The 25,842-nt window shown below is 34.6% G+C and overlaps 1 protein-coding gene across 4 annotated transcripts in view; it reads right to left on the bottom strand.

Moving 5' to 3' along the window:
• The window catches only part of GALNT13 (polypeptide N-acetylgalactosaminyltransferase 13), a 555,106-nt gene that overhangs the window by 36,086 nt on the left and 493,178 nt on the right, over positions 1-25,842 (bottom strand). For all 4 annotated transcript variants that reach the window (XM_066345193.1, XM_066345194.1, XM_066345192.1 and 1 more), the window contains exons 10-11: positions 22,245-22,384; positions 9,443-9,541 (exon numbers count right to left, since the gene is read on the bottom strand). In XM_066345193.1, the coding sequence (XP_066201290.1) occupies positions 9,443-9,541; positions 22,245-22,384 (239 nt within the window). The remainder of the gene's footprint in view (positions 1-9,442; positions 9,542-22,244; positions 22,385-25,842) is intronic.

The following is a 25,842-nucleotide window of genomic DNA, read 5'->3' as shown; positions in this document are numbered from 1 at the left end:
GTCCGCTGAAGGCCCACAGTCAAGGCACATATAAGAAAGCAATCATTGAACAACTAAGGTGTCGCAACAAAAAACTGATGATTTGATGCTTCTCATCTCTCTTCGTTCCTGTCTGTCTGTCCCTATCTATCCCTCTCTCTGACTCTCTCTCTGTTTCTGTAATAAAATAATAATAATAATAATAAATATATATTATATAGAATAGGTAAGAAACAAGAAAAAATTTACATAAACAATGATAATGTAATCTAAGATTGAAGCTAATATGAATAATTATCAATAGAATATTATTAATTTCTCTTTCCCTATGGACTATGTATTTTGTAGGGAAGAAAAAAAAACATTTTACTCAGGAGAAAAACAACTCTTCATAATACCCAGTACAGTATGAAATTCTCTTAAAGAAACCCAAGGGAAGGACTCTATGTCATGTAACAAACAGCATGAGTCTTAACCAACTTCCTTATACACGAAAAAGGAATTTCAGTTATAAGTATATTTTTATATTCCTGTTGGCATCTATACATTACTGGGTACATGTATGGTGTTCAATATGTTTTTGATTAATGAAGGATTTTTTTGTATGTTTTTTTAATTATTAGATTTTGGTTGCCTAGCAGGTTGCTCAAAATTATCACATTGTTCTGAGACATTTTCTAAAAATACTTGTTTTCTAAATGTTCTTTTCTAAAGCCAAGCTTTGAAAATTAATTTTTCCTGTCTCTGGCCCAAAGATTTCACAAATCATTTGGAGTTCCTGTTCTTGCCTCTTTAACAAAAGAGATTAAGAACACTAAAACTGATGGGCATTGGACACTGAGGGCCAGAAAGAACAAAGAACTTCATTTACTAAGGCCACCACTCTGACAGAATGTTTGTGACCCACCCTGCACCCAAATGTTAAACCCTAAATGCCAATGTGATGTATTTGGAGGTGGGGTCTTTGAGAAGTAAATAGGTTTAGATGAGGCCCTGACTGTGGGTCCCTCATGAGATTAGTGTCCTTAAAGAAGAGGAAGTGACCAGAGCTCCCTCTCTGTCCTGCAATGTGAAGAATTATGTATAAGACAAGAGAAAAGCACTTTAAGATAAAGGGAAGAAAGGAATGAGGTTCAGCAGATTGAAAAGAACAGAAAAGTTCTACTGGGACTAAATATATAGTTAATTAAAATAAGCCTATATCTTGATAAAATTAGCAGAAAGCTTGGAACCCATTTCTAACTAACAGAAGTGTCAGAGGGGATTCACTGGGTGGCTGAAGGAGCAGATTAATGCTGCTAGTAGCAAAACATTTTTTGGTATATTTTTTAGTAAACAGCCTGCCTCTTTCAATAAGAATAGTTCTATAGGTGGTGTGAGATAAGAGAGGTATATGTGCTTCCGTGTACATTTATGAGTGTGTGTTGGGGTTTTACTAAACTAGGATAATATGAAACTTTCTGCTTTATGAGAATATGAGATATTTTACTTTTTAAGGGAAGTTTCTTCCAAAAAATTCTGGGACTCTCATTAATTAAGTGACATAAAATTTATGTGAATTTACTCAGAGTGCTTAAAGTATTTTAAAGTTTGAGCCTAATGGAAATTTAATTTAATTTAATTAATTTTTTTTTTTTTTGCATGTGACGGAGAGACAGAGAGAGGGACAGATAGGGACAGACAGGAAGGGAGAGAAATGAGAAGCATCAATTCTTGCTGAGGCACCTTAGTTGTTCATTGATTCTTTTCTCATATGTGCCCAGACCAAGGGGCTACAGCATACCGATTGACCCATTGCTCAAGATAGTGACTTTGGGTCCAAGTTGGTGAGCTTTGATCAAACCAGATGAGCCCGTGCTCAAGCCAGAGACCTCAGGGTTTCGAACCTGGGTTCTCCACATCCCAGTCCAAAGCTCTATCCACTGCGCCACCTCCTGGTCAGGCTGGAAATTTAATTTTAAATTCTTAAGAGCATGGGTTGATATAATGATACATTATAATTAATTAATCAATATTATACATATTTTTATCCTACTATGAGCATTGACATACATTGGTATCATCATTTCCTAAAATGCCTTCTTAAGAGACTTTCATCCCCTCCAAGTTCAGTCTGGTATCCCTCCTTGTTGCTCTCATAGCCCCTTTTCCATATACTGTTTCTTTCTCAGAAATCACAGTAGAATTTTTGTGTGTGTGCGTGTACACGCACATGGGGGAAAGAAAGAGAAAGAGAGAGAAAAAGAGAGACAGACAGACAGGTCAGATAGACAGGAAGGGAGAGAGATAAGAAGCATGAATTCTTCGTTGTGGCACCTTAGTTGTTCATTGATTGCTTTCTCATATGTGTCTTGACTGGGGGGCTGTAGCCAAGCCAATGGCTCCTTCCTCAAACCAGCAACTTTGGGCTTCAAGACAGCAACCTCTGGGTTCAAACCAGTGACCATGGGGTCATGTCTATGATCCCATGCTCAAGCCAGCGACCTCGCATTCAAGCTGGTGAGCCTGCGTTCAAGCAGGTGACCTCGGGGTTTCGAACCTGGATCCTCAGCATCCCAGGCTGACACTTTACCCATTGTGCCACCGCCTGGTCAGGCCAAAGTAGAAATTTTTATCATTTCAACACTAGGAGTAATTTAACTTTTTTTGAAGCCAGTTTGTTTTTACATTTTGACACAATGAATCATATAACCAATTTTATACTTACAGCTAACAAGCTCAGAGCCAAAGTTGTCACTTATTAAAGTGGATGTAAGATTTCAGGGAATTAATTTGAAGTACTTTACAGTAAAATAGTAAAAGTGGTCTCTAGGTTGACTTACATTGACAAGTTTTTCATAGCTTTTGAATAATATGTCATATGTGAAGTTAATAATCATTATGCAGAAATACATAAAATTAGCCTGTACAACAGTTAGAGGAAAAATAAATCTAAGAATCAGGCTCAATTTTTAGGGAACATTATGAAAAAATAAATATCACTATCTGCATAACTTTCACCAGGGAAAGTAAAGGGTTGAACACAATGGATTTGTCATTTGTTGTTATGCTAGGAAACATTCTGGTTAGGTAAAACCAGGCAGAGTCAGATCATAACTTTAAGTTACTGCAAATTTTAATCAACCCCAAGCATGGCAGAAGTTTCTTTAAAGTAAGTAATAATGCAATTTATTTAAACTAAGAAAATGTTATTTGTGATTCTTTGCTCAGTGCTGGAATTAAAATTTGAAAATACAATTACAACAATTTTTAGAACTCCTTTGCAGAATGTATTAAATATTAATTAAAGAGTCCATTATCATTTAATATTTTAAGAATGAACTTTAAGTTATTTTTTAATTTTTTTTAATATAAGATTTAGAGCTTATTGATAATTTTATTTACTATAACAATTACACTGAAGTAGAAAAGACAATACAAAAAGTTAAAATAAAATTAAATCTCCTTAAACAAATTTTTCATTATTAAAACATTCTGTAGAATCAGTGTAATTTAAAGCCATTCTTTTTAGCTACCACTTCATTTCTAGAAATATCAAGATGTAATAATATATTTTTATAATACTGAGGAAGATTTAGTTTGTTAGACCTCTTTTCCAAAGAGGTGGATTGCTTACAAATACTAAGTTATGCTATTTCTGGAGTTTCTTTTGTGAGCTCCTATTTTAATTTCTGGCAGCCACTGAAACAAATTATCACAAATGTGGTGGCTTTTGGCAATGGAAATGTATTCACTCATAGTGCTGGAGGCCAGAAATCCAAAATCAGTTTCATTGGGTTGAAATTAAGGTCAGCATTTCCTCAGGAGGCTCTAGGGGAGAATCTTTTCCTTGCCTCTTCTATGCTAAGGTGCATGGCAACTGCCTACATTCCCTCACTTGTGGCCACATCATCACTTCTTTGCCTCTGTGGTCACATAGCTTTTTCTTATTCTATGTGTGTCAAATCTCTCTCTGCTTATAAGGATACATGTGGTTGCCTTTAGGGCCAAACAGATAATTCAGGAAAATATCTTTGGGGGTCATTTTTCAACCTACTATAGTTCCAAACTAGGCATTTCCATAGCAACAATTTCATTCTCCTGGAAGATTTTCCTTTATGTGGTTGAAATGTTAAAACTATTTCTGTAATAACAGCAGATTTTAAAGTAACATTGATATTTTTGTATAAACTTTTTTATTCACCCATTTTTATAATAAGTAATTATTGCTGTAAGGGGTTCAAAAAGGAAAAGAATAACTACTGTTTTTGAGAAGAGTTTACAATTTATTTCTAAAGATATGATGAATAAACATCCATAATTAACAATATATGGGCTAAAGAGTAATAGAAATATTGAGAGATTGTATACAAGTTAAAAAATAAAAAAATTTAGGTATTATGAATTCAGAAGAAGGAAATATCAATGTAGATTAAAAAGCAGAAAAAATACAACACCATATGAAGAGAATTGAGTTTTGAATTAAAATTAGATAAACTATGTAAACTAGATTTATATAGTTAAAAAAGTGGAGAAAGGTCATATCAAGTTGCTATAAGAAAAATACAATAAAAAGCAAACAGATCATAATAAAATTATTAAAGGTCTAATCAGGCTATACTAGTAGAGTTGATGGAGTTGAGAATTTGTATAGGTGAGCAATAGAAGATAAAATTACAAAGATAGGAAGTGGTTAGATTATGTAGAACTTTGATTAGCAAAGAATGTTAATTTTTTCCTGTAAAAACCAGGAATGTTAAAACGTTTTTTGTTTGCTTTTCTAGTTGAGAGTGATATGTTGAAAGGAGTCCTCACTTCATTGTGGAATGTAAGTAAAGTGAAGATAGGAATAGGTTGGAGCTATGGGGAAACTATATATATTGAAAACTATTGTAGTAAGCAAACTATTGAGGCAATCAAAGCCTGGATTGAGAAAGTATAATAATTAATGAAAGAAAAGATTAGATAAAAATGACACATAGAAAGAATTCACAAAGCTCAGTATCTAGTTTGGGGAGAGCACTGAAAAATAGGAGAGGGAAGTGTAAAAGATGGATGAACAGACAGATTTGAGGGGAAAAAAAGGCTTTGAATAAAAGATGTAATTATAGCTGTACTGAGTTTGAGGCTATACTTGCTCATTCAAATATAAATGTGTATTAGTCAGTTTGAAACAATGGGTGGAAGCTCAGGAATTTGTATGACTTTGTAGCTTCCTTAGAGGTAAATTAGAGATCGATTATTTAGAAAAATAAGTAATAGACTCACAGGCTTGTACATGTTCCCAAATGGTATTGTTAACCCTGGACTGATCATATAATAGCAGGCCCTGTTGAGTCTTACTTAGAACAAAAGTAACTCTAGGATTGATGGACTTGGAGATGCTCAGAGACCTCATGATCCCTGGAAAAACTGGAACAATGTAAAGTGGTTTTGGATATATTCTCCTGCTACCATCATATACTAACATCATCTAAGAGTGTCTATACTAAACTAGGATAATGAGACTTTGTTGAATAACTGATTGAGCCAAATTACCATTTCATTCTCAGTATACTCTACTCTTCTTGTAGGAGCATAAGCCAGTCAAAGACCAGAGTTGTTCTCCCAACGAAGCATCAATGAGATTGAAAGGCTCTTAAAATAATTCTTATTTCTATGGAAGTTATAATAATGCTGCTCTCTTCTAGCTTTCATGTATCCAGCTCATTTAAACATTTAATGAATGGTATATGTTCATTCTTTACTCACAGGCCATTTCATTTCACTTGCAAATTTACTCTGTGAAATCCCTGGTGGGTTTTAATTCCATTACATGAGCTACTAAAATGGGACAGAATTAGTGTAGAAATGGTTTCTAAGTAATTATAGTACTTATAAAAATGCAAACTTTAAAATGAATACATATGTGTTGAATGAATGCATTCACTACAATCTGGAAGTACATTAGAATGCATTACTAAAATAATTACGCTTTCTCTAGGAGGGTCTGTAATAAGGAAAGTACCTATCTACTCTCAAAAATTTGTAATATACCTGTCATAATGTTAGATCCTCTTAAGTATAACTAATCACATTTTAGAGGAGTAGCAGATATTTGTATGAAAGAATAGATAAGACCTAATGATATCTTCTTTATCTTAGCAGACAAGGGGTTTTAATAAATGGTTAGCATAAGCTTCTCTAAAGGCTTGCTACCTTGAAAAATGGCTCTGAATCATTAACTGCAATAAATGACATGGAATGTTTCCATGTGTTTTCTAGCTCTCTTCAAATGAGTGGCTCCAGGGAGAAAGTGAAACATTATAAATGCATTTGCCAAAATGTGAGTATTTTTCCATCACTTTATATATTTTATCTTTGGAAGGAATGAATATAATATGTATGGGGTTGCTTTTTCTCCCCTCTTTTGGATTAAAGGTGTGTTGCAATTCAAAGGGAAATACTCACCATTGAATTTTTAAAAATTTTATACTGATGCTTAATATTAAATAAATCTAATTTGTACCCAAGTATATTTCATATAAATTTGCAGTAGAAATTAGTGTCAGTATTTGAGTTACTGTGATTTATGCCCAAAGGGACTAAGACCTATTTCCCAATTTTGATATTGGCTCCTCTAAGGTAGTATAAATGTCATTTAAAAGCATCTCATTAAAAATGGTATTTCTACATCCAAAAAAAAAAAAGAAAACATAAAGGCAAGCAATAATGGGAATACACAAATTGTTTAAAAGTCTGTATATGAAAACACGCTACAAGCAAAATGTTAGGTCAGAAAACCATCTACAATATCACAGTAAGTAATAATCTTACTTATTAATAAAGTGTTTTTATAAGCAGAGAAGAGAGGGAAAAAATAAGTCCTGTTAACCCCCAATGAAAACATAAGCAAAAACAGAACTAAGAAATTCACAAAGTACTCATGCCAATTTTAAAAATACTTAAGTGCATTGATAATGTTAGAAACATGATTTAAAATAAAATAAAATGTTTCTCCCATAACAAATTGGCAAAAACGGGAAAGAAAATTCAATTCCCAGTTAGGGTTGGCCACTGTGATCACGATCCCGGGGAGTATGGCTGGGAACCAAAGCCAATACAATGAATACAAATTAGAGTCAGTTGGATTTAGGTTCAAACTGGCTTTACCACCTCAGTCATTTTACTAATCTCTTAGGGTTTCTATTAGACTTAGAGTAAAATCAGGATAATAATACTATGTACTTCATAGATTGTTGTGAGATTCAAAGTGGGTAAAGCATGTTAAATATTTTTTTTTGTATTTTTCTTTAGTTGGAAATGGGGAGGCAGTCAGACAGACTCCCGCATGCGCCCGACCGGGATCCACCCAGCATGCCCACCAGGGGGCGATGCTCTGCCCATCTGGGGTGTTGCTCTGTTGCGACCAGAGCCACTCTAGTGCCTGAGGCAGAGGCCATGGAGCCATTACCAGCCCCCGGGCCATCTTTCCTCCAATGGAGCCTTGGCTGCGGGAGGGGAAGAGAGAGACAGAGAGGAAGGAGAGGGGGAGGAGTGGAGAAGCAGATGGGCGCTTCTCCTGTGTGCCCTGGCTGGGAATCGAACCCCGGGACTTCCGCATGCCAGGCCGATGCTCTACCACTGAGCCAACCGGCCAGGGCCGCATGTTAAATATTTATAACAGTGCCTCTTGCTATTTTAGCTATTAGTCCTATTAAATTGGTAAAACATTAAAAGCGACAAACTTGTCATCATATACTAAAAGACTTATACTGTTGCATGACGTTTGATCTATCAAATTTACTTCTAGACATTATTTCTGAAGAAGTTAATATGGATGCTCATCAGAATTTAGTTACAAAGGTATTAATGAGCGTTGTCTATAATAAATGGCACTGTGTGTTAAACAATAAGAAATTGATTAAATAAAATGAAAGAGAAAGAAAGAAAGAAAGAAAGAAAGAAAGAAAGAAAGAAAGAAAGAAAGAAAGAAAGAAAGAGATAAAAGAAAGAAAAGAAGGAAGGAAAGAAGGAAGAAAGGGAGGGAGGGAGAGAGGGAGGGAGGGAGGGAGGGAAGGAGGGAGGGAGGGAGGAAGGAAGGAAGGAAGGAAGGAAGGAAGGAAGGAAGGAAGGAAGGAAGGAAGGAAGGAAGGAATGAAGGAAGGAAGGAAGGAAGAGGGAGAGAGAGAAAGAAAGAAGAAAGAAAGAAAGAAAGAAAGAAAGAAAGAAAGAAAGAAAGAAAGAAAGAAAGAAAGAAAGAAAGAAAGAAAAAACTATTAAAACTCCTGTGCACAGAGAAATGGTTAAGGTAAAATTGTCAACAAATATAAAAAAACCTTCTTTTAGAAATGTAACTGAGTGGAAATATTAAAAAACAATAATAACACTTGTATTGACTTTTATGTAAAAACAGGAGAAATAAATTGGAATACTTATATGAATTGAGGCTACCTTTAAAAATTCAAAACTAAACAACCATAAAAATAGATGCTGCATCCATGGTAACATAAAAGAATAGGAAAAAAAAAAAGAAAGGTAGCTGTGAGAATAAAATCCTAAAATCTGTTCGTTTTTCAAGTCTAAAATCTATATATGGCTCTATTATTAATCATCCTAGAAATATTGAGTTCTAACAAAATATATATCATAACAGGGTTTTATATAATGTGTTAATTTTTTCATAATATTGATATATGTTTGTTAAAACAATAGGAGAGGCGGTTTATTTTATTAAGCTTAACAATGTCAGAGAAATGTGCATTTATTTTGCCTCCGGCATTAGTCACTAAATGAACATTTTGTTTTTTTCTTATAGAAGTACAAAGGGAAATAATTAAGAACATAAATTTAAAAAATAAGTAAAGAAAATAATGCCAATGGAACAATAAGTACTGAGTGTCATTTTATAAATTTAACTAATCTTTAGAGAAAAAAAATGGGAAAAATCTTTTATCTATTTTATAGATAAAATATTAAAGATCAAATTATTATGTAACCTATCATAAGTTACCCAGGCCAGACTAATGCTATAAAATATGTTCTTTTATTCTCAGCAGTTCATTTTTCACTATTTTTGTTTAATTATGAAAGTAGGACATGTATACAAAAAATGTAGGGTAAAAAGTAAAATTTCCTATTCCAGTTAAATCTTTTCACCAGAGATAATCTATATTCCAGATAGATAGATTTCTCTATCTAACTATCTATCTATCTAATAGATTATATAGATACATAGTAAAATGAGATGGGTCTAAAGTACTTGGCTGTCCTCATTAACTATGAGCTCACTGAAAGTGTTGCCCTTTTTAATTAAATTCTATAAGGCTCTCTTTTAAAACTTGGGATAAAAAAATAGCCTAATTAGATCTTAATTTGAATGCCCACTTATTTGATAAATTAAGTCTTTATCATTATTGACTTGTAAGCCAAAGTCTAACTTGATAGTTTTCACAACAGTGTATTCCCCCCAAATATGAAGCTGATAAGAAAAAGGAGAGATTACCTGATTTCCTCCCATGCCATGACAGTTAAATATGCCCACTTTTTCATTTTCCTTGCGGCCCATGTTGTCTAAACATTGATTAGTCTCAACATTTCTTATCTGAAAGAAACACAGACAAAAACATAAGGCAGAAAATATTTCTGATACCACCAAATTGTACATTGATAACAAAATTATACATGTTTGTAAAGAAATTTCTCTGAGAAAAACATATTGCTTAAATATGTGTTTATTCTTTCTGTGTTCATGCTCAGATCTAATGAATTAAGTTTGAACAGCACTGGCATTTTCATTAACATCTAATCAAGAGGCACTACTTGTTTACAGCATACTGTCAGAGAAAAAGGAAACATCTACATGTTACAAATTAGGAACTCTTCCCAAAATCCTTTTAAAATTAGGACAGTTTCCAAATTCCACTCAAAGAATCATAGTCTATTCTTGAAACTTCTACAGTACCATAAGCAAAGGAAGAGAAAATAATTGGTTAAATATTCAAATTTAAGGTTTTATAGATTGCTTCATTACTACATGTTTCATTTTATATATTAATAAAGATTAATTACATTGTTTATTGCTGTAACTAAAACCTTTTCATGCATCTTTTATTTTATTCCTAATGCCAAAATTGATGGAAAGCACTTGACTCTAAGAAAACCTGTTAGAAGGCTAAATGGTAATTTCACATTAAAAATTCCTCAAAGGAAGATTAAATAGTTAACTGCAAACATAAAATTCTTGGTTTACAATCAAACACTGCATTAGTCTCATAATTAAAATAGAGTTAATACATATTTGAGCCAAATGTAATTACAACAGCCATTTATTGAGTTTAAAAATGCCGAAATTACTAAATCATGTACCAGTGAATGCAAAAAAAGGAGAAGAAAAACCTTTCTAATGTATGGAATGTTTTCAATTTTTCCTTTGTCTCAACCTCAAATATTTATTTATTACATTTTTCCACTATGCTTTTGCAAAGTAGTTTTAGTAGGACATGCCTACTTTACTGTTCATTCATACATTACTTGGTTTGTCTACTTAGTTATGTTATCTATGCTTTAGATACATGTTTATTAATGTTGGAAAATAAATAAGATTAAAAACTTATATAGAATATTGATTAGGCTTACACAATTCACTTTTTCTGTATGGTGCAAAACTCCATGATTAAGTAATAATTCCCAGAATTGAGAAAAATTATATGACTTGTATTAAGGCCCCAACTGGCAATTGAGAACAGTGGGGATTGAAATTTACACTTAATAAGGATTGGAGAAAGCTGAGCAGAGTGGTCAAACTCTGTTCTTTTCTTTTTCTTTTTACTCAGTGAGAGGAGGGGAGGCAGAGATCCAGACTCCCGCATGCACCCCAACCAGGATCCACCTGGAAAGCCCACTAGGGGGCAATGCTCTACCCATCTGGGGCATTGTTCCATTGCTCAGCAATCAAGCTCTTCATAGCTCCTGAGGCGGAGACCATGGAGCCATCCTTAGTGCTCAGGGCTAACTCACTCCAATCGAGCCATGCCTGCAGGAGGGGAAGAGAGAGAGAGAGAAAGAGAGAGAGAGAGAGAGAGAGAGAGAGAAAAGAAGGGGGAAGGGCTGAAGAAGCAGATGGTTGCTTCTCCTGTGTGCTCTGACCAGGAATCCAACCCAGGACATCCACATGCCAGGCTGACACTCTACTGCTGAGCCAGCCCAGCAGGGCTCAAACTCTGTTCTAATGGGTTGAGATTTACAGCAAGATTATAGATTATGTTGTCAAGAAATCTGAGCAGCAACACACTAGAAAGGACATAACACAGTGTGAATATCAGAGGGAAAGGATACAAGCTTCATGAAGTAAAATTATGTCTGAGTTTAGGGCTAAAATGTACTCTCATTTTGATACAAGTTGGTTCAGGCACTGGAGGCTAAAGATTTCGGAACCTGCAGCTGCACATGATTGGAGAATGTAATAACTGATAGATGATGTAGTAAATTGGTCTGCCTATGTTTTACATAATCTGATGAATATATAACATACACGTTGAATCATTTTTAAATCCCTCACATCAGACTTTTCTTGTTAACTTTTCATAAAAGGCACATTCCTCAAGAAACAATAAAATTATTTTTATTTATTATCATAAAAAGTATAAAATAATGTAATCCTATACATTCACTGAGTGAATAAAATAAACACAGTTCTTTTCATCACGGAGCATCTGTTTTAGAAGGGAAGAGTGTAATACATAAATACATCTGTAATATGTCAGAAGATCAGCAAGTCCTACACAGAAATATAAAGTACAGTAAAGGGAGTGAAAGTAATGGTAGGGGTACTATTTTATATAGGGGTCCAGGAAAGTCCACTTTGAAGAAATGCTACTTAAAAAGAGAACTACTAAAGTGAGAGAGCAGGCATATTTGCATCTGTGGAAGAGCATTTCAGACTGGGGGAACAGCAAATGGATGCTCCCTGCAGCTGCGAAAACTGAGCAAAATAGAATAACAGTGTAGCCAGGGGACAGTGAGCAAGGGGAGGAAGATTAGAGACTACATAATGTAGAAACCCAAGGTTCTTTAGCATAAGGGTGACATATTAATAGCTCATTCTGGCTGCTATGTGGAGAACAGATTAGACAGAGGCAAGAGTGGAAGCAGGGAACCACGTAGGGCACTACTGCCATCACGCCAGCAAGGGACGAGAGTCACAGGGAATGGCAGGGTCATAATGGAAGTGGATAGATCAAAATGGGTCCAATTTGGCATATTTTTTAAGGTGAAACAACTAGGACGTGTCATTAAATTGAGTATCAGCTATGAGAGAAAAAACAAAAGACATCAAGAAGCATTCCAAGGTTTTGACTTAGCAAATGGGTAAATGATGTTACCATTTACTGGGAACAATATTCTGAGTTTTGTATACATTGCCAAAATATATCTGTGGCCTTTATATTTAAAAATTAGTTAGGTAGATATGAAATCCTTGGCTCACAATGTTTTATCGTCTCCTTAGAATATTATTCTGTCTACTACCAGCATAAATAGCTGTTTTCAAAAAGTCTGATAATAATCTGGTTTTCATACCCTTATTCTTACAAATGTTTATTTGCCTGAAAGCCAAACTGACTTTTTCCCTTTTTTTAAAGTCAAATATAGTTACCACAGTACATCCTAATATTCATTCTGGATCACTCTTCAGGTATGTAGGCTTCCTTTTCAACCTGTAGTCTCAATTTTATTTTCAACAAAGTTTTTTTGAATTATAGTTATTAATGTTAATTTTGTTTTATTGCTTTTATTTTTGTAATTAGAAAATTCTATTATCTGAACCTTGTTGCTTATTTTCTGTATACATCACTTTATACTGAATAGTTTTGTCTTTTATTTTTAATTTAAAAATAATCCTCTGCCTGACCAGGTGGTGGCGCAGTGGATAGAGCGTCAGACTGCGATGCAGAGGACTCAGGTTCGAGACCCCGAGGTCACCATCTTGAGTGCGGGCTCATCTGGTTAGAGCAAAAATAATCCTCCTTGTCCCCTCTAAAATGCTAATGGCATTTCCTCCAGTGGTTATTGACTCCTGTATTCTTCAAGTTTAGCCTTCATTTCTAAACTGTTTTATTCTTTTTTTTTTTTCTTTTTACAGAGGCAGAGAGAGAGAGAGTCAGAGAGGGATAGACAGGGACAGACAGACAAGAACGGAGAGATGAGAAGCATCAATCATTAGTTTTTCGTTGCGCATTGCAACACCTTAATTGTTCATTGATTGCCTTCTCATAAGTGCCTTGACCACGGGCCTTCAGCAGACCGAGTAACCCCTTGCTGGAGCCAGCGACCTTGGGTCCAAGCTGGTGAGCTTTTGCTCAAACCAGATGAGCCCTCGCTCAAGCTGGCGACTTTGGGGTCTCGAACCTGGGTCCTTCCGCATCCCAGTCCGACGCTCTATCCACTGCACCACCTCCCAGTCAGGCTATTCTTTAATTTTTAATTCTTTCCTTCATTTTACGCCCTCATTTCTGAGGCTTTTCTAAATATGATTTAAATGTTCTTTTCTATATTTTATCATAAAATTTCTTTTATCTTGTTTTGAAATTTTAGGATACATTTTCCCTCTGCCTAATGGGCATAACAGATATTTTGCTGTGTTTGCACTGTTTGTAGAGATATTATTCTACTCTTTATAGTTTTTATTCTTATTATAGTCATACCTTCCCCTTTTTTTGCATGAAGCCAATTTTCCCCTTTAATTTGTATAGCGCATAACCTAGCCATCAGGTGTTTCTAAGATTTCCTTAGGTGATTTTATTATGCAGCCAAGTTTGGCAACTATCATTCTGGAGGAAAGAAGGCGTATTGTCACTTGATGTTAAATGGTGACATTACAATTACTTTTACCTTTGAAGTAACTTCTTCTTCAGTGGTTCCCATCTGGGCTGCCCAACAGATTCACGTGGAAAGCTTTAGAATATTCTGATTGGCCTCACCTCCACAGATTCTTATCCAAATAGACCGAAGTAGGGCAAGGATACAGTTTAAAGCTCCCAGATGATTTGAATATATATATTTTATATAATTAGTACTGAAACCTCTTCTATCAGGAGAACAGAATGTGGTACTTGCTAGCTGGAAGCCTATCCATTTTGTACATCATTTAACACTGAGTCCTGGTAGAAAGGAAAGGATATTTTCATAGCGAAGCCAATTCCTTTACTACTCAGTGGGAATGCTTAAGGGTAAATGTTTCCTGCTGTCTTTGACAGGAAATGTTTACACAGGAGACCATTTCTAACTTCACAAGTCTGGATCTCCTGTTCTTGTACTTTTTGAAGAGCTAAAAAAAAATTCTCTTTTATTTTTTGAGATCTCCTAACTCTGTTCATCTTTTCTATTTTTATCTGGACCTTCCATTTCCTTTGTCTCTACTGTCCCTACCTCCTCAATTGAGTTTTAGTCTTTCAAATGCCTCCTATGAAGAAGCTTCAGATAGTGAGTTTTAAGAACTCACAGGTCACAGTGTTCAGACCCCCTCAGACATTAGAAAGGAGGATTTTCACTTACTTAAAAATTGGAATGTATAAAAACACCCCTCCTAGTTTTAACTATTATCAAATTGCCTGGAATCAGTTTCTCTCATGAGTGTTTATTAGTAACTTGGCTGTTATCCTGGTCTCAGACCATCGGACACCTCATTATTTCCCTTTGCTTCCTGCTGCAAAGATTGTAGTGTCATACGGTCATTAATTTGACAGCTCATATTTGGGTTTTATGAGAATACCCTGCCACCTAATTTTTTTCTCAACACTGTCCATCGATTTTGGGGTTTGCCATCCTGCATGATCCTTCATTTTCATGGGGAAATTCAAGGACATTCCAACACTATGTACTGCCACCACTATTTTCCCAGAATTCAAGAATAGACTCATTTTGGGGACTGCAAGAAAAGAAGCCTGTTAGATTTTTGACATGTTCTAACTTTCTACAGAGTGCTTTGGTAGTTTCTAGACAAGGAATATTACTTGCCCCTTACGATGTAGCAGATGCTCAGAGGATACAATATAGGAACTCAAGTCAAGGCTGGCGAGGCTGGATGGACATGGGATCTGGGCCTCTAGGAACAGACTAAAGTCAGCGGTTTAGGACAGCTGTCAGAATGAGTCAGGGTAGACCACCACCACCACCAATACCACCACTCCTGCAATAATGACTAGCAAGTGTGTATAGCTGTCCCTCACCATATCACAGTTTACTTTTCGTGGTCTCACTGTACTGTGGATTTTTAAATTGTATATATTTAATTTTGTATCACAGATTTTTTGCTATATCGTAGGATTTTGCAGTATATAGGTATTTTTATACATTTATTATTTTAATTATTTTTGTGGTAAAATAAGCAAAGTAAGTGTGGGAAAGGTTTATAAGAGTGTGGGCAGGGTTTATAAAGCCTTAAAATATATAAATAATGAAATAAATATAATGTCGCTACTTCGTGGATTTTCACCTATCCCGGGGTTCTAGAACCTAACCCCTGTGATTGACGAGGGACCACTGTAATTGTATGTTCCACATGCTAGTCCATGTACTTCTGTGTAATAGCTAATTTAATATTTATAACCAATTTATTACGTCTACTTTACAAATGAAAACATTAAGCTACAATGAAGTTAAGTATTTGCCAAATCAGAAATTTGAAGTTATTGTAATAGGTTTGGAAATCGCCCAATGGTGACATCGAGAGAGGCAGGCAGAATTCATCGAAAGGAGGCCTGGAAGGAGCAAGGGAGAATCAAGTTTTAGTTGACCAGAAATAAAGGTAATAACAGAAAATAGTGAAGACATATGGAACAAGACATTTAAAAGCTAGCAAGGATCAGCTCTGGGGACCATGTTAAGAAGAACAGAAGTAAGGTTTTCTTCATGTCAAGTGCCACACACTGTAGAGCTGAGGTCATGTAAATGATTTCTGGCAATGGCCAAGATGACATTAGATACAAACAAGGTGGGGCACAGAGTGCCAAGGACAGGGGTATCAATGTCCATCTTAGAAAACAGAAGAAACACATCATAAGGATACAGGCAATATCTGAAAAGTTTATGGCATGACGCCTATGATGTCCAGATTTAAAAAAAACAAAAACCCATGCATTCCCAGAAGGCAGGTTGCTTATATCAGATTGTTCCCAAATTAGTGAGCCCAACAAATTTGCTATATATTCTTCAAAATATAAAAAGTGGTCACAAGTGCATACTGACAATGCTCAAAAAGAACATCTCGATGCAAATTACAAGATATTGACATACACAAGAAAGTTCAAACTATATATCTCATCTTTAAAATGTCATGATCAGGTTGAGAATAATTTTGTGTGATTTTAAAATCAAAACCTTTCTAGTAAAAGAATGTTGTTTAAGAGAAGAAGTAAAATTTCAAGAAAGACCCTAATCTTGTCACAGCTAATTAACAAAACGAATTGCTTGGTCATGCCATTAAGAAAAAATCTAGGCAAGCAACCGCTGAAGAACATCTGTTAGAAACACCTTACAGGTTCTGTTCTACGACTTGCATCAGTGTTAAGGATAGCACACTGGCAGTTCTGAGATCAGGGAAAGTCGTTTGATTTACTATTTATGTTAGCAAGCCTTTTTCTAAATGCTTCTACTCATCAGCTTTTGCTCCCTCTGCTGGATTTTAAAGCAAGCTACAATGAGAACTCCAATTCTTAAAAAGAGGCATATACTCACCTCCACCACGCAAACCTTTATGTTTCAAAACTAATAGGTAAAATCCATGCCAAAGATGAGTCTAAACTTAAACTAGTTTATTTTGCTTTAATTATTCTAACACTTGCCTATCTTTCAATTTCATATTATGCTTCTCATTCTCTTTGGTTTCTCTTTATTTTGTAAAAGAGATAGGCACATTTGCAGTAAATTCCAGAGATAAATATTAATGTCCCCTTATTATAAATTGCTCTAGTGAATATACATTTAACTATACAGTTTTTTCTCTTTACCAAATTGTGAATAAATCAGAAGAATGTGTGCAAAACCTATGTTTAACAAACCCAAGCTGTCTTGTTTAGAATACCTTGATTAATAACTGTGAAATTTAAAAATCCTGAATATGTGATATCTTAAACCCATTTCTCAGAAAAAATAAAGAATATATAAAATTAAACAATTTCATTTTGTTAAATAATAAAAACAAACAACATGAATCCTAGAAGAATTCAGTATATGCCTAACCTGCATATAGTTTGTTGCAGTTATATGTGAACATACATATTTGAGTAACAGAATTACTTCTAGCCTAATTATCAACAATGTGAATTAAAAATATATTCAGGTAATAAAGTCATTTATTTTATTCACAGGTGAGTCAGCTAGCCCAACATACATTAAGGACAACATCTAATAAAGAGTAACATATTCTGTTTTGACATATGCAATATTCAGTTATCTTGGCATGAAAATTAGCTACTTGTGTATCAAAGAGTTTTGGAAATATCACAAGCAGAGCAGAGAGAGTGCTCCCATTTGTATAAGTCATCTAAAATGAGGCTTTCTTACTGGTTATCCTATTAAGGGTTAAGAAGACTGTGAATCTATAAATAGACTGATCTCCTGATTACCAACAGAGAGGATAAAATTCTAAGCATTTTAGCTTCTGCAGTTGGCAGTAACTGATTATATCCTGAATCCCTGTAGCCTAGCAGCTTCATAGATACCTATATTTAGTAACTTGAATTTGCTCTTAAACGATATGTAAGGATACAGTACCAATATGTGATAGGTAACACCTTAACTAGTAGCTATAATTAAAGAATACAAGAGGAAAAAGAATTTCTGAGATCAAGTAGGTAATATAAAATGCATAGACTAATGTCTAAACATTGTCAAAGCAACAAAACAACTGCAAAATTTAAGTCCTAAGAGTTAAGTCACTTGGCTCCAGAAATCCTCTTCTCCTTCCTCTTGCTGGCTGATATACCTCTGTTCCATACTGCTCACAGTATATATATTTTTTGTACCAAAATGCTGGCCTGTAAAAGGCCAATTTGGGGTGAACGATTACTGTGTTAGAATGCCATTTTAAAAACTTAAACCTGGATTAGCCTTTATATTTACAAGATCAGGACCTGTTATACTAAAGGGCTACTTAAGAGGGAATTTAATGCTGCAAAGAGCTTGACTTTCTTATTCCATTATGATCTACTTACTGAATCTAAGAGAAACATATGCTTCATTAAGCTACTTAAAGGTATTAGTTCAAAGCAATTGCACAGCTTTTAAGTTCCCATTGGAAACTGCACAAAATTCATGAGCTGGGTAAAGTAATATTTCAATTACCTGAGTAAAATGAAAATGTATAGATATTAAGATATAACCATCTGACATAAATAATTCTACTGCTGATTATTTTGGTGGTGATATAGAATGTAAAACTGAATACTGTATTTGTGTCTATCTTCTAGTATTAGCTAGGACAGTTAAAATTATCAGGGAAATGATATTCGGCAGTAAACTGCAATATTAAATGTATAGGCTTTGAGAAATAGCAAAACTTAACGAAGGTATAAGTTGTTAAATCTTAACAATATTTCATTTGAAATTAAGTGAAGAGTACATATGACTACAATACACTGAAATGAAATAATTTTGTTGTCTTGAAAATTAGCTTGGACATATGCTATCACTTTCAGACTAACTATTTAATAGCTAGTACCTCCATAAAAAAGGAAAAAAAGTTTTATACATTCTTTAAATGTAATGACAGGCAGTAAGAAATAAAAAACTTAAGTAACCGTTGGTCCATTTACAGTCTTCCCAAACTCATTATCAAACTGTCCTTCTTAAATAATGTTTTATGTGACTATGCAAAATTGAATCGGGAAGTAGTGTTTAGTGAATTTGTTCTTTGTTTCCATGGAAACAGTTGCTGAATTGCTTCTCATTTAGACTGATTTTAAAGTGGGAAATTACAGTACATGATTATTCCCAAAAGTTCAAAACTTACTGTATCTTATGGATTTTTAATTTGTTTGGTATTGGAACAGCAGTTCATAGAATGCCTGTATACCTCATGTAGGGCATCTTTTATTTCTACTGAGTTTCTTGATTCTCTCTTGCTGTCCCCCCATCCAGTACAATGGCTTAAGAATAAAGGTCTTTCTTTATTTGACTTTGCATTCTTAGCAGATAATACAGGTTCCAGCTTACACCCTTATTTAACAAAAGCATTGTGAATAAATAAAATATAATAATATAATCTATTTTCTCTTTCCAGTTATAAGAAAATATGAGCTTTAGTGTCAGACTAAATTCCTGGTTTAAATCTTGATTTCAACAGTTGGCTAGTTCTATGACCCATATTTCAATCACATAAATTTTCTATATGTCAGTTTCCATATTAAATGGCTGATAATAACAAAACCCAAGTCATGTAGTTGTGATTTTGAAATGATATAATTGAAATAAAGCATCTAGAATAACATTCGACATAGTAAGAAATCGATAAATGGTAGCAATAATAATTACAAAACTATACTGGTGTTGCTACTACTTCTAGTAGTGCTAAAAGTTCTGCATCTTCAGTCATCACTATAAGTCTGTATCATTATCTTCATGCTGCTGACAGGGACCAGAGAGGAAACCTAGTGCTACTCAAATTGTGAAGTGTGAAGTCAGAATTTAAACTCTCCTCTGCTTGCGTCCAAGACCTGGGCTTTTTTCAACATAACATACTGCCTCTTCTGGATGTGTTTTAAAAATCCAGAAAGGCACAATATCCCTCTTTGAGAGCTTATCAAACTATTTTTATAAATTAAAATATGCCACCTGATACATTACAGAAGATAGGTAATTCAAAATCAGTAGGTTATACAAAAAATGTGCCCACAGCATACTCTATTTTTACTTTTTCAGCAAGTCAATTAATTAGATTTCCTTGATGTAGTCCAGGAAAGTGTAAAAGTGGATTTACATGGAAGTAAACATCTAGGTTCCATTTCAGTGCCCTGTGTCTGTCTCAGGAGTCATCTGAGTGGCCGCAGAGAATTTCCAAAAAGCCCTTTATACTCACATTTGTCTTGTTTTATACCCTGGTCACATCTCTTTCGGAAAAAGTGATCAGCCCTGGTTGGTAGGCTCAGCAGTATAGCATCAGCTCTGCGTGTGTAAGTCCCGGCTGGATTCCCGATCAGGGCACACAGGAGAAACAACCATCTGCTTCTCTACCCCTCCCCTTTTCTCTCTCTCTCTCTTTCTCTCTCTCTCTCTCTCTCTCTCCCTTTCTCTTTCTCCCTCTCCCTCTCTCTCTCTCTTCATATCCCACAGCCATGGCTCGATTCAAGCAAATTGGCCCCAAGTCCTAAGGATGGCTCCATAGCCTCACCTCAGATGCTAAAATAGCTCTGTTGCTGAGCAACAGAGCAGCAGCTTCAGATGGGCAGAGCATCCACCCATAGGGGGCTTGCCAGGTGGATCCCAGTTGGGGTGCATGCTGGAGTCTGTCTCTCTGCCTCCCCACCTTTCACTTAATAAAAAGAAAAAAAAAGAAAAAGAGATCAATGTTTACTCATCAGCTAGGTCTATTGACTACAAACGGGAGAAATATTCTACTACAAAAACAAAAACAAAACTCACTTTTTCTAAGGATACAGGCGGATTCATGATTGTTCAAACAAACTTTCAGTACAAGATATGAAAGTATTAGCTATTTTATTGGGGATCTCCAATAGAATTAAATTATAATAACTTGCATACAAATACTGTTCAAGTTTAAAAAGTACTCTCATATATTTTATTGTTGAATAAATAAACCCCTGTGACATGGGGGCTAACACAACGGCAACAACAATCCCGATAAAAAAACAAACCAAAAAAAAAAAAGAAAAAAGAATAAAAGCCTGAGTCGCAAGACAAATAAGTGGCTAAAATCACACAGAGAAAGTCGTACCTTCAGCATTATATTACACACAAATCTTGGCACTATGTTATTCACATTAAGGTTATATATCTGTAACTGAAAGATTCTATAGGGAGATATTCCTATGGCTAATGAGGAAGTGGTGATTTGCCAACCAAATAGAGCATGGATAGGGCACAGAAAAACAGCCTTTCATAACAATTCAGCTATGGATCCATTTGGTTTGATATTTTTTTTCTTTAATTATCTTCTGTTAATCATAAGTAAATTATGTTTATATATAAATATTAAAGTTACAGAATGGAGAATGTTACAAATTGTTTTTGAAAAATGAACCAAAAAAAGTATTAGCTCAACTATAAATTTTCAGATATCTTAATATTATGACCTACAAAAATGGCAATTTCAACTGAAGAACAAAATTAATAATTATTTTCCAAATGCATTATATGATTTCTGTTGAAATGCTTTAGTAACAACCAATATTAAATTAGTTTTAATTCCCAAACCTAATTCCCATTAAGGTAGAAATTACCAATAAGAAACATACAATTTATAAGGGAATAATTCTTATTTTAAGTTTCTGAATTAATTTAGTATGATGAAGCTTACTGTGCATTTCTAAAGATAATATATATTTTGAAACAGAATGGTTCTCAATTGGTCCACAAAGTCAATATGATTTTAATAGTAATACTCAGATATTACCTGCAGTTTTCAATGTCACATCTCATGAACGTACAATGAAACTTCCAGAGACTACATAGTGTGTGATATTACAGTAGATTGAATACCAAAACAGAGATTAATGATACAGCTACCTTTTATTAGGCCAGACATTAATGTAATCTATAAAAATATTAATAATGCTAATTTTCTTACCTTTTTATTTTGCTTTGGAAAATATATTATTTTTCAAAAGCATTTCTTATTAACATGTAATAAATTATTTTATTACTTTAGTGAATTAATAAATAGGACTTAAGGTTATCAAGTTTAGTTTCAATATAGTAAATATTACTAGTTATAACCCACATAAACAAAATATCTTTGGGGTTTACAATGCATTTTAAGAATATAAGGTCCACTCGAATCGTATATAATTTATTAATCAATCCAATAAGTTAAGTTAAAAATTAAATTAAATTTTAAAAAAAGAATACAAAGTCCACAGGACTAAAAGTTTCAGAGCTGTTGGTAAAGAAATGGGAAAATAATATTTATTCAGTCTTAAGCTATTTGCATACTTTAACAAATCCCAATGATTAAGATCTTTATGGTCCTTGTAATATATAAGAAGACATTTAAAACAGATCTATTTTAATACCCTTAAAAACTGTTCCATTTTCAAAATATATTTATAACAACCAAAATAAATAATTCATACCTCACCAAGTGAGTAATAACGTCTCGGGATCTGGGAGTCCGGGTAAATGTTTTCAAGGTACCAGGAAAAGGGCTTACACTCCAGATTTTCTCTGAGTGCTTTTCTGACAGACACGTCTCCATAATCCACTTTGACAACACCTGGAATTTTTCAGAGAAACACAAATCAGTGTGTGCTATTTTTGTTTTAGCAATGTTTCACTCTGTTTACTTTGTGATCCGTTTTTTTCTCTATAATTATAATTCCATCAAATTCAATTGCATATGCAGCTGCTACTACACTGAATTTCTTACTGACATCCAATTAGTACATTAACTTGATTTAAAAATAGTTTGCCCATTGGTTGTGACTTTTCAAATGCAAATATTTATCACCAAGTACTTGTACTTCTTATTGAATAATCAGCTAAGTGTAAATTGGTATTAATTTAGCATCTCATAATCAAAACTTGACTGAGCTGTGTAATAATGCAGTTGTTTCTCTTAATAAAAATTTCAGTAGCTCCAATACCTTTGTTAATGCTCATATATTCCCTACAGTGTCCGTTATTCACCACCTGTAGATTTCATGAGAAATTTACTATATAAATATAATCCTCAACAATGTATGGCATTTGAATGTTCTAACTTTCCCTTCATCTTCTTGAACTTTTAGTCTATCTAGGCTTTTCATAGACCTGACTTTTCTTTTATTGATTGATCTTATTTTATTTTATTAGTTATTATAAGCCACCTGAAATCCTTGGATAAGTTAGTAAATAAACAAGCATAAAAAACTAACATAAACAAATGGCTTAGTTTTACTTCACATCATAACAGAATATATATATAAATATTTGTATTGAAGATCATAAGAGAATACTTTCTATTATAGTTGAGAAATAAAGGCAATAATGCTACTAATTTTTATATAAAAAGATACAGTGAAATGAGTTGCTCATTATTATCAATATTAAAAATTGCATTTGACCAAAATGACCAGGTAACTGACAAATTGCAATTATTTCTGAAGTTATTTTGAAAGGTCTTTATTTAACATTTTTCTTTAGTACCAGTAAGCAAGTAGCCTTCAGCACAAAATAAATGGCTCAGTATTTACTATGTTCTATTCCAACCAAGTAACAAAGCTCATCAATCACCTGTTAAATAAGAAATAGTTGTTTAAAGTGTCTGCAACTAATGCCGTTATTTTTGTTACTATACTCAAAACCAGGACCACTCTTGTAGTGAACTTGATTCTCCCTCCACTGTCTCTTCAAATTTTTTGTTTTAAAAAATTTAATGCCTTAGTGTTCTTAGAAAGCTTTCTGGTGATGTTTATACAGTGGTACCTTGACACGAGCACTTCAAATCACAAGCAATTTGAGAGAGGAACAGTCACTTGCAGGATTTTTTGCTTTAAGTCATGAGCAGATATTTGATTCACAAGATTCCACCACCCTCTACTAGATGGCCTGCCGAATATTCTGAAAGGGAGGAAGAAACAAACTTCCATGGAAAGGTTTTTGTTGAAGTGGTCTCTAAGTGAAAGTGAGGAAAGTGTAGTGAAAAAGCCAAAAGTCAGTGAAGAAAATGATGATTGTTGGGCAAATGACTTTTTAAAATTTATATTTTATGAGTTTGCTCACTTTTATTGTTAAAAATGGCACTGGGCAACTGTCTGTGAAATTGCTGAATACCTTCCTGCTTGGGAAGAGCCATTGTTATGCTAATGTCTCTTCCCCCTCCACCAGCATCTTCACTTGACCTTGAAGGTAAATACACTTCATAAACCAGTTTATTTCTTTAAATTCTATCTTATGTATGTATGTATGTATGTATATATATATTTGTTATTTATAAAGTACATTTTCTTATTTAAAAGCATATAAAACAAAAAATTCATTTGGTTTTTGGGGCTGGAACAAATTAATTGCATTCCCATTAATTTAAATGGGGAAATTCAATTTGACATGCGAGCAAATTGAGTCATGAACTCATCCATGAAACAAATTAAGCTCGTGTGTCAAGGTACCACTGCAGTGGTACCTTGAGATATGAATTTAATTTGTTCTGTAACCGAGCTCATAAATCAGTCAACTTGTATATCAAACTGCCAATATTGGACCCATGTGCCAACATGCCAACTAGTGTCAGCTTCCTAAATCACGACTCGTATCTCAGAATTTTGCTCGGATCTCGAACAAAAATATGGACCAAGTCACAGCTCGTATCTTAAAAAAAATTCATACGTTGGTCTGTTCGTATCTCAAGGTACTACTATATCTATATTTTCCTACTTAGAAGAGAAAATATTGTATTAGGAACAGCAGTGTTCCCCAAGCATTCCTCAAAGTCCTCAACATTTCTCAGGCCCTTGCACTTAGGGACATCCGATGGCTACTGGCCAATGAACTGTGGAGGAAAGGGACATCTGTCACTTCTTGTTTTAAAGACAGAAGATTAGTTATGAGACCCTCCAGCTCTCTTTCCTCCAGTAGAGGTATTGATCAGGCCTTGTACCCAGTGGTGTAGCTACAAGATGGAGCCTTTGTTGGACTGTGTCACTGAATGACTGTGAAGTAGAGACTAAATGAGATTATTCAGATCTATGGCTTAAAGTGCCATTGGCTCTTTTTCCCAAACTTTTAGCTCCAAACATCTCTAAAGCATTTTATCTAATTGTTACCCAATAATTTCACTGGGATCTCTAATAGGCATCTCAGATTTGAAAAATCTAAGACAGTCCTCTTGATTTTCCAACCTGCTCCATCTCCACAGTTCTCCATTTCAGTAACTAACACAATATCCACCCATTCCCTCAGGACAAAACAGAAGTAATTCTCATCTCGCATACACATATTCAATTTATTAGCAATTTCTGTTGGCTCTACATTCACAATATACCCCAGTCCCCCACCCTACCATCCTCTATACCAGGGGTCCCCAAACTTTTTACACAGGGGGTCAGTTCACTGTCCCTCAGACCGTTGGAGGGCCGGACTATAAAAAAAAACTATGAACAAATACGTATGCACACTGCACATATCTTATTTTAAAGTAAAAAAACAAAACGGGAACAAATACAATATTTAAAATAAAGAACAAGTAAATTTAAATCAACAAACTGACCAGTATTGCAGTGGGAACTATGGGCCTGCTTTTGGCTAATGGGATGGTCAATGTGCTCCTCTCACTGACCACCAATGAAAGAGGTGCTCCTTCCGGAAGTGCGGTGGGGGCCGGATAAATGGCCTCAGGGGGCCGCATGCGGCCCGCAGGTCGCCGTAGTTTGGGGACCCCTGCTCTATACCATCCTAGTCCCACCCTCTCTCATCTCTTACCTAGACTAGCACTGCAATAGCCTTATAACTGGTTCCCCTGACATCTAACATTTCTTCATCTATCCCTTAATCGGCATTGCTGGTTCCTAGACAATAATACTGATATTTTACTTTAAAATTTTTTTCCCATTGATTTGAGAGAGAGAAAGGAGGAAGGGAGAAAGAGGGGGAAAGAAAAAGAGAAGGGAAGGGGGGGAAAGAGACACACAGAGAGAAGCACCAACTCATTGTTCCACAGTTATGCACTCACTCGTTGCTTCTTGTATGTACGCTGAC

The sequence above is a fragment of the Saccopteryx leptura genome, chromosome 7 (genome assembly GCF_036850995.1).
Source record: "Saccopteryx leptura isolate mSacLep1 chromosome 7, mSacLep1_pri_phased_curated, whole genome shotgun sequence".
In the NCBI taxonomy this organism is placed as follows: domain Eukaryota; kingdom Metazoa; phylum Chordata; class Mammalia; order Chiroptera; family Emballonuridae; genus Saccopteryx; species Saccopteryx leptura.
Note: the sequence above shows the minus strand (reverse complement) of the source record. Positions and strands in the feature narration are given on the sequence as shown.